Raw genomic sequence first — 25,568 nt, 5'->3', positions numbered from 1 at the left:
CAGGGCTTGGACATGGGGGAGTAAAGCAAGAATCTCGTGTTCACTTGGTGCTAAAACTGCAAATAGCAAGCCAGAAAGTAAGCAGGAAATGTGGCGATGGGATACTGATCCATTAACTCATTAAGGCTGGGAAAAGTATTGTTTTTTGTGACAAATCTAGAAAAATTCAAAACAGAGGCACTGTTCTAAATCATTTATCAGTGAGAAGAGTGGCAGAATGATCAAGAAATCTTGCCAGGCCTGCAAGAGACGCCTTCCCCTGCAAGGGCCGTTGGCCTGCCTGGGAAGCTGCCTGGCTCAGAGGGATGGAGAACCGATAACAAAGCAATCACTGCTAGAAAAGGGTAATGCAAAGCACTACAAACACAGAAAGACATCACTTGGAAAGGATTAAAAAACTGCTTGGCATTGAGAAAAGAGAACTAGCGACAAATTTTACATACTTAATTGTTAGCTTGGGCATTTAGCCCTTTGAAAATTGCACTACAGTGGACTACTGAGCTAGGAGAGGAAATAAACAAGGGGTGACATGACAGGAACATTTGAAGTGCTAAAGAGATGTGGGGAAAACCTTCTTTTTCAAAAGAGCACACCAATTAAATAAAGAGCTGTCAGCATTAGGTTTGCATGGAGCTAATTCTGGTGGATATAGAGATAGCAGGACCATTTTCCTTCTAGTCGTGAGAAACTCAATCATCTCAGCTGAATCTTAGACCCTACACTGATGCAAGGAAAGATCAAGCAGCTTCACAAAAGGTGAAGCAGTTACAGCTATTTACCTGTCAGTCCATGAACGATGTCTGCCCAGTCCGTCTACAACTACTTCAGCACTTTTACAGACACACAAACGGCTAAAAATGCTGCCAACTTGCATCTGGTTGTCTGCCTGTTAGGGAGAATATGTATCTTTCCAGGACACAGAATACAAGATTCCAAACTTCTCACACAACAATCTCACCTTCCTACGAGAATAAAAATGCTGAAAGATGGTTAGTCACCTAGTGCCCTCAGACTCAAATGGAAGCAGAACAGAGCTCTTTCAACCATTTCTGTTTTAGAACTATAAGTTCATAGCATCATCTTACAGCAAGCATTGTAAATAGAATCACAACAGCAATTTATTTTCATTTCTCTGCAAATGAATAAAAATTGGATCAACAGCCCATATAGATTCTTCTTAATTGAATCTGAGCTATCCTGGAAGATTATATGGCTATAAAATACAACATTTTGAAAGACAGAAACAGCAATGAATGCTGATGTGAGTGTCACCTTTAGCTAGGAACTAATGACTGCTCTTTATCTAGCTCCAGACTCTCTAAGGAACCAACTACAGTAAAAAGAGAAATATAACTCAATGAGAATCTGATGTCCTCTGCACATTCTCATATAAAGCCATATTTGGAGCAAAATCAAGTGGGCCACAAGTTATTTGCAGCCATTTTTTTTCAGAGAGTCCTTCTCTCTTCAATCGTTTGTGTTTAATTATACTTCTCCAGGGAGTGGTATTTTTAAACAATACATCCAATCTCTCCTGCAGTTACATCAGTTATATTCTACTAGAAAGAATGGCAGTCAACAGAGGCAGCTCCAGGAGAACCTTTTACTAGAAAATAGGTAGAAAGGAGTAAAGCCCTAATGGAACATGAGGTTGAGGCTCTGAGTGCTGCCAAAAGTGGCCCCAGCTCAGCAGCAAACCTGGCAGTCCCTGACTGGTCCAGACCATAGGACAGGGAGTTTACTTTTGTGAAAACTACTGTCAACCCCCATCCCCAGGAAACCTCAGAGCTTTTATTTTATGAATTTCTGAAAGACCACAGTTCTACTCACATTAGGCAGGCAGAGTGAGGAGAGACAGCGTATCCAGAGTATGGCGTTTTTTAAGTGACACCTTTCTGTGTGACACCTACAAGTTCTTAAATGTTCTGGCTTTTATATTGCTGATCTTCCAGTTGGATCTTTGATTCCAAAGTTCTACTGTTTATCCAGATTTCTTTTAATCATGAGATAAACCCCCCACATCTTTAATTTACAATTTGAATAATAAACACTGAAGGTTTGTTAATAACCTGTTCAGTTATTAACATCAAACAGAAAAAAAGTAAGAAAACAACCCCAAATACTGAAAATAACAGCATTAGGACAAAACAACTGGCTAGGACTATGAGAGTCATCATTCAAAACTTACGGAAATGAATTCAGTGTTTCCTGAAGGTTATTGTAATGTATATTTCCCATTACAATGCCTAAAAGTACAAAACTATTTCTCTGCTAAAAGTATAATCTAAATAAAATTCAAGATGTGTTTTTGTGAACAGGAACAACACATGAGTTACATTTTTGACAACTGCATAAAACATGCAAAAGCTCGAGCCAGCAGAAAAGAACAGAAACAAGGAAAAAGTGTCTTTGACTGTATTTGACAGGTTGAAAGTAACAAGACAATTTTGCTGGATTTACTCTTAAAGAGCATATTATACAAACACCTTAATTTTGAGAGCACTTAACCTTCGTTTAAATGGGAGAAGATTGAATATTAATGAGATGAGTCTCAGGATGTTTAATGAAAAGCTGTCTTTTTGAATGTGATCTAGGGTTTTAAGCCTTTGTTAGCACACATTTGGGTATAAGGTTTATTTGCCCTGTGAGTGCATTCTATCAGAAATGTCTCTAAACATTTGAAGGCATATGATCACAGAGAGTTTTCACTTCATGTTTAAAAATCACTGCTGGAAAAAAGAAATGAAATTTTAAAAAAAACCTCCCAAACCCCTAAAAGTGAGCTACTCCTAGGATCTTCTCAACTGACCCAGATCTTTAGAGTGAAGTTTTCCTTTGCCTAGAAACTAAGTGGCTTTTCTTTTGCTCATTCAGCTGCTAGTTCTGGGAAAAGCCCAAAGAGAAACATTTAGATTGGAGGAGTCTTTGAGAAGATGTGACAGTTGACTGATGAGCATCCATAAAATGACAAAGAATAGTTGTGTGGAGCCGGTGCATCACATCGCCTCTCCCTGGGAAACTAATTGCTCTGAATTGTTAATAGTAACATTATTTTTCTGGCAATCATTTCTTTTGAATACCCAAAATGAGCATGAAACAGCTCCTTTGACCGGACATAAAAGTTAAATGTCCCAATGTTGATCAAATTAACTTCAGCTATGTGACAATGGACTATATTTGTGAGAAAATAATGAAGGGCACAAAGGAGAGCTTTATGCCAAGATTTCACAGTTGTAATGTAAAAATGTTTCTGTTGAACTAGGCCAGGGAACATTTCAATAGGAAAACAGAAGACCACTGTCACTTTCTTTAAAAAAAAAAACACATTCATTTTATGGATCTGAATGCTCTAGATAATTTCAGGAAGTTTAAATGGTTGGCACACCAAGAAGCACAGTATCAGGCTAACACCTCACGTTCTCGTCCTTTGCAAACTCTCTTCCAATACTTTTACAGGACCCTGTCCTACACCTACTTGCTCCCTAGCCAGGCTATTAACTTCAGCACATACTCTTCCTCAGGAAGTATCTAAAAGACATGACTGCTCTGGCAATATGATTAATTAATACGACATACGCACAAGCATTAATTACAGCACATGTACGAAAGACTAAATGAAAATGTAAACTACATTCCTTTTCTTACTCACAGGTATAGCTTAAATCCTCAAATTTAGAAAATACAAAAATACAGGTATTCTGTAAATAGGGATGACTGTACACGGGAATTATTCAAAATGGGCCTGGAAGGATTTTTTTGACCCATAAGAAAGAAACCAGGTGCTCATTCATAAACAAATTCAGTTTTGACTGTATCTCTATCTATCTGGAACAACATGACTGACTTCTTGGAATGTAGTTTGGGTTCACATTAACATTGACAAAGACTAATTTTACACACCTATCTTCTTACATATACAATGCATATGTATTTGTAAATATAAAAGCAAGTATTTGCTTAACACCAATGTAATTGCAACTGTCTTATTCTTTAAACAGTCTATCTAACACCACATTTTCTTCACACTTGCTAAATTGCAAATGCTAAAACCAATCTGGCTAAATACATACCACTTAGCTATCTTTAAGAGCACACTTCTTACTATATACTTAATTTTTAACATTATTAAAGCTAAATCACTTCACAACACCATTGTGAGATTAAATCTTTCTACTAATAAACCACTTTGTTATGGTTATTAATGGATTCCCTCAGTAGAAAACTTTAAGCAGCCAACCATTCACTTGACACTTCTTCTTTTGTCCACACCCCCCCCCCCCCCCCTTGGCAATTTAGAGATGTTATGCAGCTTTGTGGCTATATGTTAAAACTTGTAGTTAAAATCATTTTGGAGACATCAGCTTCCCTGGTGATTTTAACAGTTAAATTAATTCATTTGAGCTTTAATTGCAAAGTCTTTTGTTTTCTGCATTTCAAATTGCTGTGATAGCTTCTACCTTACATGAAAGGGCTGTACTTAATTCATGTTTATGAAGATGCAGCCTTAACAGAACTTTGCTTTCACTTACTCCCACAGAGACCTAAATCAACTGTGAGAAGGTGTTTCTGTGTCATTCAGTGAAGGTTTAGCTCATTAAACTGTTTTCCTTCTCAGTATTGTTCACTAGGTTTGAACTGCATTGCTGTTAAATGCTCTTTAGCAGTTTAAAGGCTTTAAAGGAAAAGACTTATCAGTCTCTGTTTTTAACAGCACTAAATCTGCATTATTAGTTCATGCAGATAAGGGGATTTAAAAGCTCAGCTTGAAACCTCTCTTTTCTGTATTTATCTGACACTGCATAGTTCCAGTAGCTCAGCTGGAAATGTAGATCTATGAAGCTTTAAAGAGAGATTAAAGCCAAGAAAAGAAGTACTTTTCCCCCTATAGCCGCTCTCACTTTCCCTTTTCCTACTGTCTGAAGAAGTGATGGCAGACAATGGTCAAAGATGGTTCCCAAAACCCTCTGAATGGGGACACTGTTGGTGGTAGCACTCATTCAAAGTGAGCTTCAGTGTATTGTCCTCCCCAATCAGCAGATTAGAATAGAGTTTGCTGGTGGCTGCCAAAAGGTTAGCACTGCCGATGAAAGGAGTTTCCCATTATTCACTGCTCTTACAGAACTCTTTTTGTGCCAGCCAGCCCATCATTTCACTATGGAGGTCCGGATCTGCGGCTGGCTGCTCCCTCAAAATGAACAATTCATCCCAAGGCAAGCTCACAGTAGTAGTGCGCAACCTAAAATCGAAGGTTTTCTTTTCTAAGGACAGGGGAGTTGGGGCAGTTTTTGGCAGTGTCACATTTTAATGATATACCATCGTGACATCTCTGACCCGCAGCTGACACTAATACTACAGTCTGATTACCTTACCCTTGCCAGGGCATCGTGGGAGGTCCAAAGCCAAAATTAGCAAATGAAGCATACTGTATGCTGTAAACAAGGGTGTAATAAATAATGTAAAAGGTTTATACAGGTTTGCTGAAGTTCCCTCATGCAAAGTGTAAGAAAAGGAGAGGAGACCAACGAAGATAAGAAAACATGAACTAAAAATAGGTCTTTCCCACACTGTTCTGTATAACAGGACTCAAAATATCTATGTCTTGAACTGTCCAAGAGTAGATCCTGATCTTACTGCGTCTCTGTGCCCAAAATAAGAAACCTTTTATAAACCACTGTATGCTATGTATTTGCAATCCTTCCAAGTGCCTGCAGTGTCTTCTGAGAATTTGAATTTTGAATTTGGAAAGTGATACAAGAGAAGATGTACTGGAAGTTTTTTCTTTATCCTTGTAGCACCCCCAAAAGTGAAAATAAAACCCTATTTTGGAGAAATTCCTACTTAGCCCTCTGCTGGGGTGCAAAGGAAAAGCACTTCTTATACATAGTGAAAAGGCAGCTAAAATACTTGCTTGCCTTTAAAGAAGATAACTTACAGAAAGGAATAAAACTTTGGATACAGTGTGACTGAAAAGGTGTTTATACTCCATTCCACATTTCAGAACCTTTTCCAGTGAAAATCTACATATGGAAAAATGACAACACTGCCTACACAAAGATATTTTTCAATGCATAACTTAAATTTTGTTCAGGAGTGTCTTTAACTTCTAGATTGGTTGCTGCCAGAGAGGGTCAGGAGAGCAGGCAGTTACTTGCCAGTGGGGAATTCCTCATTGCATTTGCCATACACAGAGATAGCTGCAAGCAAATGCCAGAAGGGGCACATTGAACTGTCTTTCCTCTCAGCCCCTTGACCAGGGTTAGGGTTGTGTTGAGCAATGACTCCACAGGAGTCTGAGGCACCGGCTCCTCTCCCCTGCCAGCAGCACGCAGTGATGTGCCAGCCCTCAGCACTAGTGTGGCAGTTGCCACAGCTCTGTGCTTCCCAGGCCATGGTGCTCGGTGCCCTGCAGCAAACCCAGGCAGCTCTGTGGGGGTCTGGCTGCAGAGTTCTGAGTGGGGCACTGCTGCAGGGCACCAAGGACCAGGGCAGGAAAACAGCACATGAAGTGCTCTGCTTTTGTTTCTCCAGTCTAAGCTGTTTGTTTCCAGCATCATCTTGTGACACAGATTGCAGCATATGCCGTGTCTGCTTTGAAGAGACACTTTAAAGCTCTATTTCTGAGACAAACGTGAAGTCACACGGTATTTGTAAGAGAAATATCCATTTACTTTGCCAACACGCTTATACTCATGCAGAAATAAATTTTTCTTACTCAAGAAAAAGCTGTTTCTTTTTATGACTTTATAACTGCTAATTAGGGTAGCTGTAAATTGTTGGGTATTGTACTGTACCACCCATCAGATGAATCTACTCTGTAACACCATAATAAACCATTATGTTATTAATAATAGTGATGACTGCACACAAATGCTGTGCTGCTGCTTGAAGAAGATGAGCTGTCTACTGCACACAGCTAGTATTGAGATTAAAACACCACAGGGTTTAACGGAGCTTGTGCCTTATGAAGAAAGGCTGAAAGAGCTGCATTTGTTCAGTTAGCAGAAAAGATGGAGCCTCAGCCATGTACCCCAAAAGATAAGTGGTGATGGACACAAAGTGCTTTGAGGGAAATTCTAACTGTATATTAGTGAGAAAAAAATTTACAGTGACAGTAGTCAAACACAGAAATGGCTGGCCCAGAGAAGCTGCAAATCACAGTGCATGAAGCTTTTCAAAGCTCAGCTGGATAACCCCTAAACAACCTGGTCTAAAGTTAAAATCAGCCCTGCTCAGAGTGGGAGGATGGACCGCCAGAGGTCCCTTCCGACCAGATTTATTCTCCCGTTCTGTAACTGAAAATATACTTGAATGGCAGCTTTATTCTAAAAAGAAGCTGATCTAACATACACATTTAAAAAATAAACATGCTTTCTACTCTACAAGTTTTGGTGACTTCAGAGCGATCATCCCATCTCAGTAGCTTAGCTTCGAAAAATGTGTCACAAAGTGATCTGTAATTAGCACCATCTAGAAAACTCTGATAAGAAGTGACTATTTCAGTTCACCAGTTAATAATCTCTACATTTCCAAGTGTGCTTTTTGAAACATATTTTATATACTGCTTATGAACACAGAAGATCAAAAGAGGCTAGTAAAGTCTAATACATACCTATCAAGTACATAGCCAAGAGCCTTATGCCGTATTCCTGAGTAAACCGATGGGCTTGATTCCCAAGCAATTAAATTGGAAGCATCATGGAAAAGATGAATGTTTACCAAGTCAAAGGCACTATGACAAAAAAGGAAAAAAAAATAAAATGATTCAGGACAAAAGGAAAAAAAAAATCATTTGTTGCAACAACAAATCATTCAACATAATAACGCTTACTGCACTCTCTCCTATGTTACCTTAATATTTACTCTCACACGCTGGCAAATTAAGCTGTCATCATCAGAAAATTGCCAAAGACTGTCCCCAAACTTATGACAACTCATCCAGAGGTAGGACTGAATCTAGGCTCTTGATTAAACTATGTTTAATGTGAAAACAAAAAGTTATTTGTCAGTTACAATTCACAGAAATCAAGCAGTACCCTCTCACTAAAATACTGTTAAAACAAAATTGAATGTGGTAACAAACTGAGTTTATAAAGCTGTAGCTAAATATCTAGTAGAACTACAGCTTTGCAATAAACAAAATGAAGAGCTATTGACAGGAGAATTTCACTGACTTTCAAGACTAAATCATGAATTTCCAACTCCTTATCTGTCCCTGTGGGAAGAATGCCAAACAACTAAATCATATTGGGTTTGCATTACTAGTCCTGTGCACAGACTTCTCCTGTGTGAGAATTTGGTGTGGAGATTGAAAACAACAAGCAAACATCCCTCACGCTCAAAAATGAGTTTGTAGCCTGCCAGCGAGAACATCGGAACGCTTTGGCAGAGAGAGGTATCGAGCAGAAACCCCAAGCTGTGCACGGGGAGATTCCCCAGATCATGATGGATTTAGTGAACAGATTTGGATACAGCAAGTAATGGCAGCCAAAACAATGAATGCACAACACATAGGTCACCATGCAGCTGGTACAAAGGCCTTTCCCAAAGTACTGGTGGGTTTTTATGGCTACAAGGAACAGCATATCTTGCTCAATGATAGAGTGATGATCAAGTAGTCCTACTAACCTTTCATGTTAAGACATGTAACTACAAAACATAATCTGAAGATGATGGCCTGAGAGGTCTATTCCTGTCTGAAGGATGAACAGAAAGAAACACAGCGACACACCTCGTCACAAACTCATCTCTTCTGTGGAGTTACCTATAATCCATCCCCACCTGCCTTTATTCTTAAAACCTGCTAATGAAGGATCTTTCACCTACAATTTCCATGTCTTTCATCATTACCTATTTTCCTGAAAATGAAACAGATTTCCTTCCACACTTTCTGCAGGGCACACAGACATCAACCAGTCACCCAGATATGGTGAGCCAAATTTATTTCAGCTCCTACTCAAATACTCCTACCATTCTTGACTCTCCTTTTCTTTTTCCAACTTACCTAAAGCACAGCACTAAAACCAAGATCGAGCATCCTATCAAAGGCCTTGCAGCACTCAAATAATTATCATATCTTCCCTGCTTCATGTCCTTCACATGAGGTACTTACTAAGACATCTTGGGAAAATAATAATGAACCATATTCAGCTTCTTCTCCCTTTATCCTTTTCTACAGTATAGGTAATGAGTCAGTTATTCCCCATATTGTATTGATGGCTTATGAATTCTCTTCTTGAAGTGCAATGCTTTGCACTTCCCTGATTTTAACTGTACAATCCCACTTTTTCTAAAATACCAAAACAATTCTGACTGTTGATTCCAACCTTTGATAGATTTGCAAGCACTCCCAGGTTTTACCTGAATTTTATAAATGTATTCTCTACTCTGTCCTCCTTACCAAATATAAACTCTCTATGTCATCTGTATTTAAGACTATAATACATTTAGGGCACTATCTTGCACCTACTAACACAGTAACACTAAGAACTATTGGAATAGAAATAAATACTACCACTGCCCATATTCAAGACACACATACAAAAATAATAATAATAATAGTACACGTAGTTATGTCGTTCTCTCTGGTTTTGTTGTTTTTCTTAAAATTAAATCTTTTGAGTGTCCCAAGATTCTTTAATTATTTGGCCATGTTAAAGATAAGCAAACGAAGAATAAGAGATGTAAAAAAAATCTGGATTCCCAGAGGAACTGACCTGTGCCATATCACAGAATCACAGAGGAGGAAAAAGAGGATAACCCTCCGAAATCTTTCAAGGTCACTTTTTTTGTTGTTTTTGGAAGTCCTCTGTTTTTGGCATGAAGTACCTTCAATAATGACGTTTTCCTAGGCAGGGAAAATTAATAGCTCCCTCAAGGATTCACACAGAAGGTCTCCTGGCTATACTTTTATTAAACTATTAAGCATGTACAAATGTATAAACCAAAAGTCATGATTATGAAAGTAGTCAGAACTTTGTTGAGATGCACGTAGACTAGGTTGAAGTCATACCACAAACAGAAACATTGTGCACTTGGACCTAATGTGGTGTATTTTTAACCCCCTGTATTTTCTATAATATTTCACTTCAGTCTCCAGAAGTTGTTCACAGTAACTTGCCCATTCAACATCTCATTAAAAACATCCAAGATCTTGTTAGATCATGTGGATCATAATCGGAGACTATTCCAGAGACAAAACTACCACCATAGCTCACCTGAATACAGATCAGGAAAAGCTGTAAGCCTCCTCATTCCCACTTCCCTATATACCCCTGGGGAACATAAGCATAGTATATTATCTGATCAGAACATCTAGCTACAGACTACTACTTCCAAGAATTCTCCTTTTTAAATATCAAACTGTAAGAAAACATTTCCTTTAAATCTATCTCTGAAGAACTTTTTTTTTTTTTTCTTGGAAAGAGGATACCCAAGAGGATAAGAGAGACAAAACCTGTAAAAGCCATAATACAGGATGAAAGGCATGATTAGCAATCGGTGCTAATTCTAACCCACTTCTGTGGATCTCTGCTACTGAGATCACAAACTATGTCACATGGATCTAGAAAAACTAACAAGAACCTAAAATATCCTACAGCTGCCTGCCTGATTTCTGAGTGAAAAGTTTGCAAAAGGACAAAACCTGCTGCTTTTTCATTTTTCATGAATTGTTTGCTTAATGTAATAAGCATGCCTATCCAAACAAACAAGAACACTGTTCATTCTTCAAAAAAATCAACCTGTGTGAACATTCACCAGACTTTAAAATCCAGCTTAGCATTCTAATACATGAAATGACCACAGAAGGAAGAGAAAGAACAGTAAAGGCCAGAACTTTGACTAAATGGTAAAAAAGCATGGTCAGATTTCTAGGCAGGACTAGAGAAATCTGAAACACCTGCAAGTTTCTTGAGTTCTCCTGTGTTAAGACAAGGAAAATTTTCAAGCTCCTTCAGGTACAGTGTTTTGCACAACCAGCTGCCCACCTCACAGACACTACTACTATTACTGTTATTAAAGTTGGCACTTTCAAACAAAGCAAATAGCTTCAATGAAGAGATACATCTCTTGTCAATGATAGTAGGCACTGCTTTTCCCAAAGTCTGAGGTCTAGCCAGTAACACCCTACTGATATGCAACTTCTGATTTTCAATAGTTGTCTACTCCTTTCAGCCCCCATCTCCCTAGGTTGCTGGATGATCCCAAGAGCACAAACCATTTGTTTCTTCTACATCTTATGAGGAAGTCTCCCTGCACTGACAACAGGCAGGCTACAAGAGTGCCTTGCTCAGCGGGATGTCCTCTCAGCAGCCTATGAGTGCACACGTACGCGGCGTGCCACTTGCTCCCTTCCACCTCTCCTAGTGAGGTGCTGCTAGTGAGTGCTGGGCTGCCAGGTGCTTTATTCTGCTCTAGGATCAAAATAAGGAACCTCACAGAGACCATAACTATACCTAGGGATTAAAATGGGAATCCTGACCTAAATCTGACAAATAAAAAGTTCTATTTCAGTAAAAGTAATAGAGTAGGAAGTTGCTTTAAAAAGCTACATTTCTGAAAGGTAGGGTTCCTCTACTGACTGCAGTGGAAACTGGACTATGCTTAAAGGGTTCATAGAAAATACTCTGTTTCCTCAGAAATCCCAGAGGCAAGGGCTGCATATACCCAGGTGTAGCTATCTGACCCAGGGGAGATGCTGCAGAGCCTCAGCTGTACCAGGCATGATGGGGAGCAGCAGGGGAGAGACACCTTTAGCTCCACACTGGGACTCCTGTGGCCTTGGTCACAGACACCAAGCTTTTTTGATTATGCTTGACTATGAGGTTGCTTATGACTCAAATCATCCCATGCTAATTGCACATACATGTGAATTTTAACATCACATTTTGTTATGCATCAATACAACTTACCGAGCATGATGTGCTTAAGAAAGACTAAAGCAAAGCAGGTTCTTTAGAACCAATCCATTCTATGAACAGATCCATCTATACATAAGGCTACCTTCTTTGAAGTAGTTTAACAAAAACATACATAATACACACATAAACAGACACAACTGAAAGAGGTAACTTACCAGTCAGTAATACACCATCTTGTTCGAATGAAACCTTTTCTGGACCACTTGCACTGAAAAAATAAGCAAATAAGAATCAGTCACCTTAAGTATAAACGATTACTATGAAAGTGAGAACAGAGAACAAACTATAACAAAGTTCATGCATATGCTATAACTAATAAGCACTAGACACCAACTGAGGTACCTGGAGAATGTATTGTCTCTCTTCTAAATCCTGGAATTATTTCTATTTTTTGTCCTGTGGCAGTTATAAACTAACAAGTAAAAGTTAATATAAACCCTAGTAGCTGTTTATAGCTAAACAACAGTCAATTAGGAGAGCTTTACAACCATATCTGTGCTTAGTCTAAACCAGCAAATTCTTACTGCCTAGGCACAAATGTCTTGGCTTCTTTTTAATTTTACCTGATCTGTAAAATGTCATCAGAGATTTACATCAAATTAAAATGAATGAGATCTGCTAGAAAGCTATTTCTCCTGCTGAGCCAACCTGCCCAATATTTCTATAAAAGTTAAGGGGAAGTTAAATAATGGTAAAACATTACATTTATCAAAAGTGCAAGGTCCACAAGAAAGCCACAAATCAGCTCATGCCAACACATGGCACTTATGATACAACAAGAGGATTTTTTCAGCACCACTTCTAAGCCACTGACATAAATTACAACCTTCCACAAAAAGACATGATTCTGCATCCTATTTATTCACTGTTACAAGTGAATGTGGGGCTAGGCTAATGTTCTCTGGTAGTGAATATTGCACCAGACAGACCTAAATAATGATGCCAATGATTCTGTAGCAAAAGACTGCAACTCCTTATTAGGAATAAAGTGTCAGCCACAGCAGAGCATCCCCCCTGTTTAGGGCTATTGCTCTCCTAAGCCTGTCCATAGGCACTGCCATCAGAAGACTCTTGCTGGATGTTATTTATGTGCCTCTCTGTGAACAGTCATCATGAAATTTTAAAGCTCCAAATACTGCTGAGATAGTGAAGTACCTCATGAAATCCAAATGGCTTGTTTTCTAATTACTCTTCGGATAACAGTTACCTATCTCCCACCTCCTCCCCTCTTCAGGCACAAACATGGTAACCACAGCCAAGACCAATCAGACAGAATATCATCCCTTCCCGAGAGTTCCTATTGGGCTTCTCCTTGCATTCAAAATATGCTTATGAAGGTGTTAAAAGTGTTCAGTGCACTGAACAGTAGCTTATTCTTCAAAATCTATTTACTGATAATGTAGTTGTTCTTATCTATCCAAACCCAGGGAAATGTGCAAAGTTACTTGCACAGTTTATTTCATTCATTGCACTCAACTTCAGAGCTTGCGATGTTATGGACTTTGGATTTTTCCTAAACTCCAGCTCTACTAAGAAAAAGTTTGTGATGACTGTGAATAAATATCTACTTTATTGTACTGAAAAATAATCTCTTTGGTAGATCCAGCAGTTACTGTGGTTAATCAGAGAATGACTGGCTGGAGAGCCAACACCAAATATTCCTAACAGCTCTCATGGCTGAACTACAAATACCATAATCCAGTAAGGTCTCTACTCACAGGCTCTGTGATGATCATGACAGCACAGTTACAAGCTGAGATCTGGCAAAATGTCAGCATTTATTCAAAAGCAAAACAGTGAGGAAAAAGTTAAATGCTAAACGCATTAAAAATTGGCTTAAATCTAAACTCCATCAAAACCGGGAAGCTCTGTCATTTCACTCTTAACAATAACTACATTGAACTTTTAATTACTGAAGAACAATATGTAGAATTTAAATATCTTCACCCAAGCTGTCATTCTTCATTTGCTTTTGTCTTTGGCAATGTAATAGTACTTGAAAAGATGTAACATTAGAACAGCGCCAACTAGATCATGCTGCTTAGAGCCAACATGCTCAGTTGTGTTTTAAGCATCTCCAAGGACGGCAATTCTACAACCTATCTGCGCTCCTCTTCTCTTGTTTACCCACTAGGACATCTCTTTGATGAGGAGAAGCTGCGGGACCTGGAGCTGTTTAGCCTGGAGAAGAGAAGGCTAAAGGGGACCCTTAACTTAAATGCTTGAAGGATGGCTGTGAAGAGGATGGGGTCAGTCTATTTTTTATAGTGTCCAGTGACAGGCCAAGGATTAATAGACTCAAGGTTCCACTTGAACACCAGGAAAAACTCTTTTGATGTTGAGGTGAGGGAGCCCTGGCCCAGGCTGCCCAGGGAGGATGTGGAGGCTCCTTCTTGGGAGGTTTCCAAACCTGTCTGGACACATTCCTGTGCCCCCTGATCGGTCTGGACACATTCCTATGCCCCCTGATGGACAGAAATCTGCTCTACGGGGGGGTGGGCTGATGAGGTCCCTTCCAATCCCTGGTTGCCCTTTTGAACGTCAAGAGGTTTCTCTCTGCCCAACTTTCAGTCTGTGCAGATCTTGCTGAATGGCAGCACAGTCTCCGGTGAACCAGCCACTGCTCCAGTTTTGTGTCATCAGGGAACTCTCTGAGGGTACACTCTCTCCCCTCATTCAGGTTGTCGATGAACATGTTCAATATGACTGGCCTCAGAACCGACCCTGGTGGAACCCCACTGATTACAGGCCTCCCTTGAAGGCCTTGCTAAATTCAATGCATACACCATCCACAGCACTCTCCTTGTCCATGCAACGGATCATCTAGGGAGATTTGGTCCATTGCCTTCCCATGACTGAGCACAGGCCACCTGGGACCCTCCTTGAAAATGGCCATGGCGTTTGTGCTTTCCCAGCCCTCAGGAATCTCTCCCTTTGAAGACGGCAGTGAGAAGCCTCACAATGACATCAGCCAGATCCAGGTCTCTTCTGAATGTGCCCTGCCTGCTGCCCCAGGCTCATGCATATACAATTAGCTTCGAGTTTTGTGCAAGCAAAGTGTATGGGAACCAAGAGTCCTGCTGTCTATCATCATCCACCTCTGCAGGAGGCCATCCCACAGGACTTTATTCTGACATAAGCCAATCAAGAGGTATTTGCAACAAAATTTGTACTTCATGACTCGGTAAGACACAGAATTTCTTATAGTAGCTCGGCATTTTCTCACAGGTATACCATGAATATTGGTTTTAAGGCTAGTAGTATATAGTAGAGGTTAGTTTGCCAAAAATTTAGTCAGTGCAGTTGACATTCTGACACATCTCTACTGGAAGTCCTTACAAAAAATTAAAACTCACAACTTGAGAACCTGTAGTTTCATTCTGCTAGTCTTTTCTTTGTGAACAGTGTCTCTCGAGATCATGCTGACCTTTTAAAACCTTTAGAAACACCACCTACATAAATAACCTCTGCTACATCGGGTAAAAGGACCTCCAGACAACATTAACATGAAGAGAGAGGTTATAGAGGGCTAATGTCAAAAAGCACTGCAAGCAATAAGTAATGCACACAAACCATGATTGATAATGACTAGCACAGAGCCTTAATTCATCTTTTCTCCATCATTTTACTGAGAGGGACCATATCAAATTAAATAGTGACCCAGCAAGGGTTTATTCAGCCATACAAAGCAGGGGCATGAGGGAAAGACATATGAAAGTAGCAATGACTGCAGTGTAATTGCAGCTGCTTAAAGGAACAACCACAGCAGAGAGGAAGACAGGAAATCTTGTACAGGAAGCAGCTGAATAGCGAGCAGTAAGAACAACTGAGGCACTAAGTATTGTTCATCAGGAAGAGGCCCACGCTGCCGCAGTGAGAACAGCTCCTTCTCGAAACCTCCTGCAGGAACCTGCATGCCACCTACTCATTCTGTGCTCAGTGTTTAACTAGCCAAGAAAAGGTATGTGTATTAACACAGTTTTCCATATAAAACACAAAAAAGTGTAGTTCCTGCCCTGCAACTACTACTTTCATTTATTATTTCTTTAAATTAGTTTACAAAACTAGAGAATCTATGCTCTTGTGTTTGTAGGAGTTTGTATACAAACTGTTCAAAGTCCCTTTCTAATTTCCCTGTGTTTCAGGGCAATAGCCAGATTCAGCCTTTGAACACTATCAAGCATTGTAACAGCACTATTGGTCATATTTTTACTGCTAAAGATTTTTAGAAGTCATTGCATGAATTTAAAGGCCCGCAAATGAAAATATCTATGGCACTCATCAAAAAAAGGTATAGTGAGAGCTTCGGAATATGAGGTCAATCTATCTAATGACAAAGTCTATTATTTAGTGTGATCATTTCATTGATAATTTGCTTTTTCACATAATGCTTTCATTACCCTTTATTTACAAGAAAATACAGCCTTAATGTAGTAAGAATATATCTATTGGAAGATGACACTGAAGTATCTGCATATGATGTAAGCAAATATGCAACAATATCTACACTCGCTCCACTTATTTTTACATACAAAACAATGGGATCATAATTGTTGTCAACTTCTTCCTAGACACGTCACCAGTACAGTAGCTAACTGGTAGCTGTACATCATTTCCTCACCTTTTGTCAGACATAAATATAGTAACGATGCAACTTTTGAAAGAAAGATCAACTTAAGCATTTACTTGTAAGAAAGATATAAGTTACCAGAAGGCCTGTGGAAGTAATAGGTGTAACTATGGTGGGGCAGATGTTTCCGGGGTCCCTGTGAGACAACTTTGAAGGACTGAGTGGATAAAGGTGAATGCAGGAGCAGTGATGTGAAGTCAGAGGGACCTGACCCTGCCAGCAGCTGAATTGTAATGCTGCAGTCTAGATCATTGTCAAAAATTGCTGAAAATGATGGTGTGTGTGTTTGAAAGTACAACATGGACTACCAGCCTGTTTTCACACTTCATATCCACTGCCAGAGATACAATATTTTGTCTATTTTACAAGGAACCTTATTTTTTGTCTCCTGTATGTCACTAAACTCACTGAGCATGTGAACCTGCTTTAGTAGGTGGGTTGGACTGAATTATCTCTAAAGATTCCTTCCAGCCCTGACCATTCTGTGATTCTGTGAATACTTAAGTCTATAAGAACTTCTTTCTTTGGAACAGCAGAGCTTAGGGTTGACTGGAGTATAAATGATGGACCTAAGTTTTAGACACCCAACCCAAAATACAGTAGTAACTCTATAGCTCATTTCACTTTTTCTGAGAACACAAGAAGTCATTAGAAAACTTATTTTATAAAATTGCCATTAAATGAAGTTAATGACAGCTATAAAATTTATACTATTAAGGTAAGCAACATGGTGACAACATGACACAAAATTGCCAAGAACAAGGTTACACGACTTGTCCCAAAACGACAAAATCAGAACCTCAGTCTCAGTGTATTTGCTGCTGTGGTCAGGATAAGCCTGATCACATTCTCTTCCAGTTAAGATTTTCTTTAGGGCTTACCTACACAGTCAAGCTGTATTATTGTTGGAGCATATGAATTAAAATAGTTATCAAAGAGACAGAAGCCTGATGGTTTGGGCATTTTACTTGGCTCAAGTACAAGCCAGCACAGGAGAATGGGAGGGTTCTTCAGCTCATGCTGAATAATGATACTCAGCTTAGGCTGAATAAAGAGAGAACACCTATGCCTCTGTATCATAAAATGACACTTGTTTTGTCGTGCAATTTGTATATGTCCACACTCCAACCTGTAAATTACCTTTAGATACTCATAACTTGAACACTGACTTCCTTTACCTTCAATAAATAATTCACTTATTAGTAATTTGTTTGTTTAACATTAAAAATGGAAAAGTTACTAGGCTTTGGACCTAATACAGCCCGGTAGTTGACCCACTGTTTAACATCTTAAATATAACAATGTCATCCTTCAGCTTGGATACAGATTGCAGCTGAACAACATGCCTGACATACCTTAGGTCACAGATGTGCTTTAATTATTTTCAAATACAGTATTTGGAAAGAAGGAAATTTTTGAAACTAAATTTAAGTAACTATAGCCTGGGAATGAGGAAAGAGAAAACCGTTTCTTGTTGCAGATTTCAAAGTAGCAATCTTTATTTTGACTTTGAGTCATTAGCTGATCCACCATCCGTAAGCTAGTGGAAGACAGGTAGAGATGATACAGATCATGTGCACGCTCTGAGAAAGGTATCTACATCTTAAAATAGGAAAAAAAAATAATCCTACTCTGTATCCCAGAAAGGGGATACGACATCATTCACCCTACAGTATTAAGACTCTCCTCAGATCCTCGGTTAATAGGATTCCTTTAGCCAGCAGATGGATTGTGAATACAGGCAGTTTCATCTACTAAAAGACAACATAAATCATCATTGAGAAAGGAGAGACCGCAGTGAGGTTATCACCATACAGCCTTCTCCATGAAAGGTTTGCATTAAAGCATTAGTGAAATTAATTCATCTTTCATAAGAGCTTTGAGCAGTATCTGTGATCTATGATAACAACCAATTTCTCACTATGGGAAAAAAAAAATTACTCAGGCCTGATAGACTACACAAATCTGCTTTTTTTTTAAATGGCCTAACATTATCTGGAGTGTTGCTCCCAGAGGCATCATTTGAGTCTTATGCCTAGCCAAGAGGACCCATAAATCAAGACAGAAAGTTTTGTTAGTTTTATATGCAGTGGGCTGTAATTATTTTGAATTGCATTATGCCTCAATCATTGTAATTACTTTTAGATCATCCTTAAGCAGTAGTAATAAAAAAAAATCAAGTCTTAAACCATTTCTCACACAAAACGTTGTAATTGTGATAGGACAAGTCTGGCTAAAACACACAAGAGCACCTAAATGTCACGTTTGGACACATATGCTGCTTGTGCATTCTGCTGTGTCAACTGAAATTTTCAAAATACACATTACTTTGTGGCCTGTTATTGAGCACTGTTATTACCAACACTTGTCTAGGAAGAAAACAGGTGATAACAAGACTAATTCTAGTTTTAAAAATAGGAACACGTATATGAGAACCAAACTATGTCACTGTTGCTTTTTGATGTTGTTGTCCTCATGTGTGCTTGAGAGACTCTTTGGTCTTCAGTCCAAAACGAAAAACAGCATAGTGTAAAAATCACCCCAATTATTTTCTAACTTTCTAAGTCACAAGAAAAACATGCTGGTCTATGCTAGGCTGCATGCCACATGGGCATGGAGAGTCACAGAACTGTAAATATCAGTGCTGCTATTATCTGCATTGCTGTAATCCCAGAAAGATCATACCACATTCCACTTTGTGTGAAGCTATGAAATAAAATGGGTGAATCCTCCAACCTGTTCCACAGGTCTTGCTGCAGCACTGTTAAAAAGAATTGTGCTGTGTGCAGGAACGGAAATAAACTTTCAAGGTGCTTCAGGGATTCATTCATATCTTAGTTGGGAGTGTTTGTGGATTTTCTCTTGTCCTACTTGTTTCTTCTCCAGGTAAAGAATATCCCTGACAACATCAGAACACTGTGCCTTCTCCTCAGAAAAGTAATTTAAGGTATTATAATGAATGGGAATGGTATGAAGGCATCAGATCCTCAAAAGGCATTGCCTCTTGTGTTCTGGACCCAATAGTCCTGCACATAAGCGGTGTGGCAGTGTGTACTGAATATTGAAGCTATTGCTCCCAACCCAAACATGGGAACAATTGATCCCTGAGCACGCACAAGAAATGAACACAAAACAGTGTGGGAAAGCCACTAGACGGAATAATTTCTCCAAAAGACCATGAAGAATTGTTCATGTAAGAGGCAGCGATAAACGGCGCTGAACAAGTTACAAATTTGCCAGTCTCACAATTAACAACAGCAGTGAAATAACGACGGAAATAATTCTTCCAGGGTATCAATGAACAATCCATAATTTGGTCTGTAGCTGTTAAGTGCTATAACAGCACTTACACGCTGATGTTCAGTGCTCGCAGTATTACAATCAAATCACTCTCCAGCGCTCTTTGCTTCCTACTGACACTGTCAATCACCCACACTTCTACAGTTTATTGCTGATGGAGGAGAAAAGTACATATCTAAGTAACAGTCTCAAGTTCCTCTTGAATGACATAAAACTGTACTTTGCAGAAGTATTTAAGATGTTTATTCACAGGAGGTAAGAGCTAATAAAATTGTGTCAAAGGCAATTTCCTTTCCAGTATAAGGACAGAGAATATAAACAATTTGTCATCAAAGTAAAGAAAAAGAATAACCTGCATCCCATCAAGCCTGTAATTACTTATGAAATGTTCTTCCAAACATGTGGGTACTATGTAAGTATCTCTAAGTGTGTGCATTTCCAAATCCAAAATCAACTTTTGAAGTCTGTTTAGTTTTTCCTTATATTAAAGCTGTAACATGCCTGTTTGATCCACAAATGTTACAGCAAATCAACAAATTCAGTTGCTTGGCTTTAACATGTTTTAGGTGTCCTTCAGAAATTTAAAGTGAGCTAATTAAAGCAAACATAAGAGGAGAATTGCAGGCAAAGACTGCACTTGCAGGTGCAGTGGAAGAAAACCCTCAGTTATGCTTATGTTTCTGGGTTTGACAAGACCTTCAGCTTGCAGCAGTCCCCAGCTCTTAAGAGCACCATAATAAAGACGAGAACATGAGGGCAGCAGCAAACATCAACATGATTTCAAGTCATGTGTATTCTTGCACCACTAAGAAACCACCTTTTCCCTACATCCTTGTTGTAACTGCAGTAGTACCGTGCTGCGCTGAGCAGAAAGCAGTATTGCTGCACGCATGATTACAGAGCCACTGCTCCTGAATATAAATGGAACCCATCCAAAGTTGTGTCTCACTCTGCAAGGAGCAAGTCTCCCTGAAACAGTCTTGCAAATGGCACTGTGTGCTATCTCTTTGGTCTTAAATGTGCCAATGAGGCTTTTAATCACTCTCTCCAGCATATTACTGGTGACGAGAAACTGTTTAAGAAACAAATAAAAACCAAGACTCGATGCTGGCCTTATCTACACTACTGAGAGTAGCTACTCAAGTAATCAGAGCAAATCAGAATCAAATCTAATATTTGAGAGCACTCCGTGGATTGTACATACCTCGGGGAAATAATCCTGTGGAAACTTCTCTTTTTCCAGCATGGGTGTGCTTTCTAAAGTGTCTGAGTAGATCTCTTTCCCAGTAACCTTTTTATACTTCTTAGCTAGGGAGAGACACAAATAAAAAATTAACATACATCTATTTAAAGTTATAAGCAGTGACATCTGCAAAGGAGGTGGTAGGGTCTTAGCAAACATATCTAAGCACTGAGTTGTTCTGGGGGTAAAAACAGACACCACTGAACCATGTATAAATGCACTTGCTTTTATCACACATCTTTAAGCGATACACTTCTGGGTACTATTATTTTTACTAGTCACAGCACTGTAAGTTTTGAAGCTCTAATTATGAACTAGACCTCTGTACACCTTTGCATTCAAACTTTCCGGCACGGTTTTTCCAGGAGATGTCTGCTTGTGTCCTCAGCTGGCATCCAGCAACCAGATAATTAGCAGGAAAATTAATTAATGCAAAACACTTTAAGGTGAAAAATGTTACTTATGAGTAGTGATTATCTGTATGTTTTATCTAGCAACTCTTTTTTTCAGATTTTAAGTCTACCTACCTAAGCAATAACTGATGCACATCGGTAACACTTTATTTATTAATCACATCTTCTACCCATTGAACGAGTGCATAATCGTTCATTTAGATCATTTCAAGATTTTGCCTTTCACTTTAAACCAATATTGACAATCATCGACTTAGGTGTTGGCCACAAGTAAATGGTGTGCTGGGCTAGCTGTGTCAGACTTTTGTCACTCCAGAACTGACCCACTAATGCTGGTGGAACTACTAATGAAAGACAAGCTAAGCACAAGTTGAGCAGCTCATTCCCTTTGTGGAATTGATCTGAGGTAGACTTGGTTTCAAATAACAATTGTCTCTGCAAAGAAAGGTGACATCCTCAAGTCATTCACTGGAGTCATTCAAATACCACAGCATCCTAACACAAAACAAGAAATGTGAAAAAAAGTACTTGTATGAACAGACTGAAGATTTTCCCTCAGGGACCTGAGAGTAACAGAGAATACACTGCAGCAAAACAGAGTGGTTTACTAAGTGCTCTAGAACAGAAAACTAGAAACCACACCATAAAACAGCAATGGGAACAGTCAATGAAATTGAGAAACAACAATGCAAAACATGATAAAAAGAAGTTAATTTTCTACTTAATGTATTATTTTGCAGGGCAATTTACCATACCAGACTGCCACTTGAGCAAGATTCCCCACAACACTGGATATACAGATCTATTTAAACATGTAGCATTACAACAGAAATAGTACGTGCAGGAACAGAGAGGACAGCTGTCAAGCTTCAAGGCCTAACCTAAACAGACTCCTGAGGTGCAGAACTGCATCATAGCAGCCTATCAGAGGATTTCCTCTGTCTCTCTGCCATGGTTGGAAACAGTTACCAGAGCAGACAGAACACTAGTCTGATGTGGTGCAAGCAGCCATGCGTGCAGGGGTGGAAATGACTTTCAATTCTGCAACATCCTCACTACCTATATGCCAGCTTCCATTAATCAAGAAGGTAACATAAATAGTCAAGCTTCAGTTGGGTGTTCCTTAATCAATTAGGTGACTGAAAATTATGAAAAAAAAGGAAGAATCAGATCTTAGGACAGAAAGGCATTTCTTTTTTTCCTTATTTCCTCATGAAATGTTCTGTGGTTACACAGTGTGTTTTAAGAATTAAAAAAAAGTCTTATTTTTGAATGGCCTTCACTGATAACAGGCCTTCTGCATCACTTCTCCTGAGCAGATTATTTCAAACCAAGAAAGTAAAAATCTTGCTCAGGGAATATGCAGAAAATGAATTGGACTCACTTCATTCAAATCCTGCGTAAGCTGCTCCGTGACCCGGTAGCCACTCACCTCTTTCAGATTATCCAGTTTTGGCTATCAGCACATGAGGTTGACATGGGCACTACGTTTTAAAAAGAGACTTAGTAGTAAAGGACATCACATTCCAAAGTCTTTAATGAATGTTTACATCATAGACAAAAATAGCACAGACTTTTCAGCCTTAACAATCAATCTATGATCTATACAGCTCATGAACAAGTGGTTCTGCTTCTTGACCCACTTTATACTAGGTCTCCCTCCTGATCAGAGCAATGTATTGGCATGTCTAAAGGTGAGAACCTGACCTAATTTCCCAAATTCCTGACACAGGAATCTGGGCAGCTACCATTTAGCTGAAACTACACAACTGGATTGAGTTTTGACTAGGAATGCAGAAGAGAAAAACTCTGAAATAACTATTATTAAGAGCCCTGAACTGCCCAGTTCTTTAACCAGATATCTGGTGAAAATACCAAGCAATTCAAAGCCTTGTCACTATAAGTTCTCTAGATAAAGTATTCTATATAATATGAAGAAGCATTTACTGTAATGTAGCAATATCTCTTCAGGGGAAAAAAATATTATTATGTGCCAATCACTTTGAGATCTGGCTCCTGCAGGAAGACTAAACAAATATCCAGATAAACTGATGTGGCATCATTCTAAGTAGATCATGGATGGATGTGCCTCTTTCAGTAAGTTTAACGGTGTCAGCAAAAAGATCTTGATTGTTCAGGATACAGAAAACATTTGGCAGAACTGGAAGAACTAAAGTCTTGTGCTATGAGAACTTAAATAAAAGGTAGCACTTGGCAGAAACCTGCGATTCATTTACATGACTGCAGAGAAGCAAATGCAGGAGGAAAGAAGTACGCCTTCTCATGTATCTTCAAGTAAAATCACTTCTACACTATTTCTGATTTCACACCAGAGATAATGAGATTCTTTCTGTAAATCACAGTGGTAGACTGAGATCGGCCTCACATCCCAGACAGCAAACCCCTTTGTGGGATGATAGCCCTTCAGAACAATAGCTCAAACTGTAGGCAAACTTTCGGGCCTTTGACCACTGTACAAATAGTCTAAAACCTTCTATGCTGTAGCAAATACGTGAAGCTGTAGGACAAAATGCTTCTCATTTTAAAACTCACACGGAAGACCTGACACAACCTTTCTTTTGACCAAAGACTGTATTCAGTCACATCCAACTGTGCAGTGAATTTTGAAAAGACATAGTAATGTTCCAGGAACACTAAATTGTATACAAACACCTATTGTTTGCATGCTTTTGAGTAGAACACGAATTTCATGATGATTTTTGTGCGGAGAATGTTTGCATCCATTTGGATTTTCCCTCTGATTTAAGAGCTTAATACACTGTTAAAATGTCAATAGTCATGAGAGAAGAGGTAAGTTTTACATTTTCTCTGAAAGATGGGAGCCTTTGGGGTCATAATTTACAAACACTACACTGGGAGACTGATTCTGCTCTATATCAAGTGAAGAGCAGGTGACTTATAACAGTGCTTCAGTGTAGCACCTGCTTTCCTTGGATTTTTATTAAGAGTTTCTTCTTTGCAACTGATGACTGGGTCAAACACATTTATGTGTGTGGTACACATCCCATCAGGCTTTGCTAAGGTTTTACCAAGCAAAATGAAGTACTAAACATTAAAGGCATTTGTTTTCTGGAACATGTATTTGCTTACTTCTTTTATACTGATTATTTTCCCCTACACTTTTTGTTTTTTCACTCTTTAAAACTCTTACATCTTAACAGCCATACAGTAGTGAATAAACTGACAATAATTGATTAATAAACCCAAGAAGCTCCTCTTTCCCTCAAACAGTTGTCATTTCACTCTGATGCCACTAGAGCAGGACGTCTCTCATCTACGACCAGAAGGAGGGAATTCAGAGTGGAAAATTTTGGTGGAATTCAGAGTGAAAAGCGCTGGTGCGATGAAGCTTCAGGGTCAGGAATTAGATGTGCAGATACAGTTCACATATTACCCATCCACAAAGCCATGTGCATAGTAAAATGAATAAACAGTTCTTAACTGTGGACCAGCAGGCTGCTTCTTCAATGTTCTATCCTGTTCACAGTTCATCTGGTACTACTACTGTTACTTAGTGTCTGCAATATTGTTCTAGTTTGGGAGAAATACTAGGTGTGATCTCTTATTAGAAGTCCCTACAACACTGATGAGTTCTGCAGCACAGTCTCTAAGAAATAAAATCTACTCTCAATTGCCTATGGTATCATAGCTAAATTTTTCCTCCAGTGTTGAAACCAACGATGACGGGAGGACTTATGTTGGCTAAATGTTGAATTGCTATATATGTAGAACTACTGTTCAAATATTTCAGGGAAGGAAGACCCTGTACCCTCAATTACACAAGCAGAGAGAATCTGTCTCTACCGAGTACTAAAATAATTAATCTATATAATTAAGACAATTAGTTCACTCCATAGTTACCACCATTTCAACAGTGTTTCAAATTAATGGGATGCGAGATGTAATATTAATGTGATTCAGCTCAGTAAGCTAAATGAAGCTCTGAAGATTTTTACATTTAATATACAGACTGTTCTGTACTGAAATAACATAAATTTTGTATAATCTTTTCTATATACACCTCAAGAATAATTTTCTATGAT

The 25,568-nt window shown here is 38.9% G+C and overlaps 1 protein-coding gene across 3 annotated transcripts in view; it reads right to left on the bottom strand.

Annotated features, from left to right (window-relative positions):
* The window catches only part of INPP5A (inositol polyphosphate-5-phosphatase A), a 206,693-nt gene that overhangs the window by 72,270 nt on the left and 108,855 nt on the right, over positions 1–25,568 (bottom strand). For all 3 annotated transcript variants that reach the window (XM_062001516.1, XM_062001518.1, XM_062001517.1), the window contains exons 6-8: positions 21,053–21,156; positions 12,074–12,126; positions 7,610–7,729 (exon numbers count right to left, since the gene is read on the bottom strand). In XM_062001516.1, coding sequence (XP_061857500.1) covers positions 7,610–7,729; positions 12,074–12,126; positions 21,053–21,156 — 277 coding nt within the window. The remainder of the gene's footprint in view (positions 1–7,609; positions 7,730–12,073; positions 12,127–21,052; positions 21,157–25,568) is intronic.

Source organism: Colius striatus, chromosome 8, assembly GCF_028858725.1.
Source record: "Colius striatus isolate bColStr4 chromosome 8, bColStr4.1.hap1, whole genome shotgun sequence".
Classification (NCBI taxonomy): domain Eukaryota; kingdom Metazoa; phylum Chordata; class Aves; order Coliiformes; family Coliidae; genus Colius; species Colius striatus.
The sequence above is the reverse complement of the archived record's forward strand: the minus strand, read 5'-3'. Positions and strand labels throughout refer to the sequence as shown.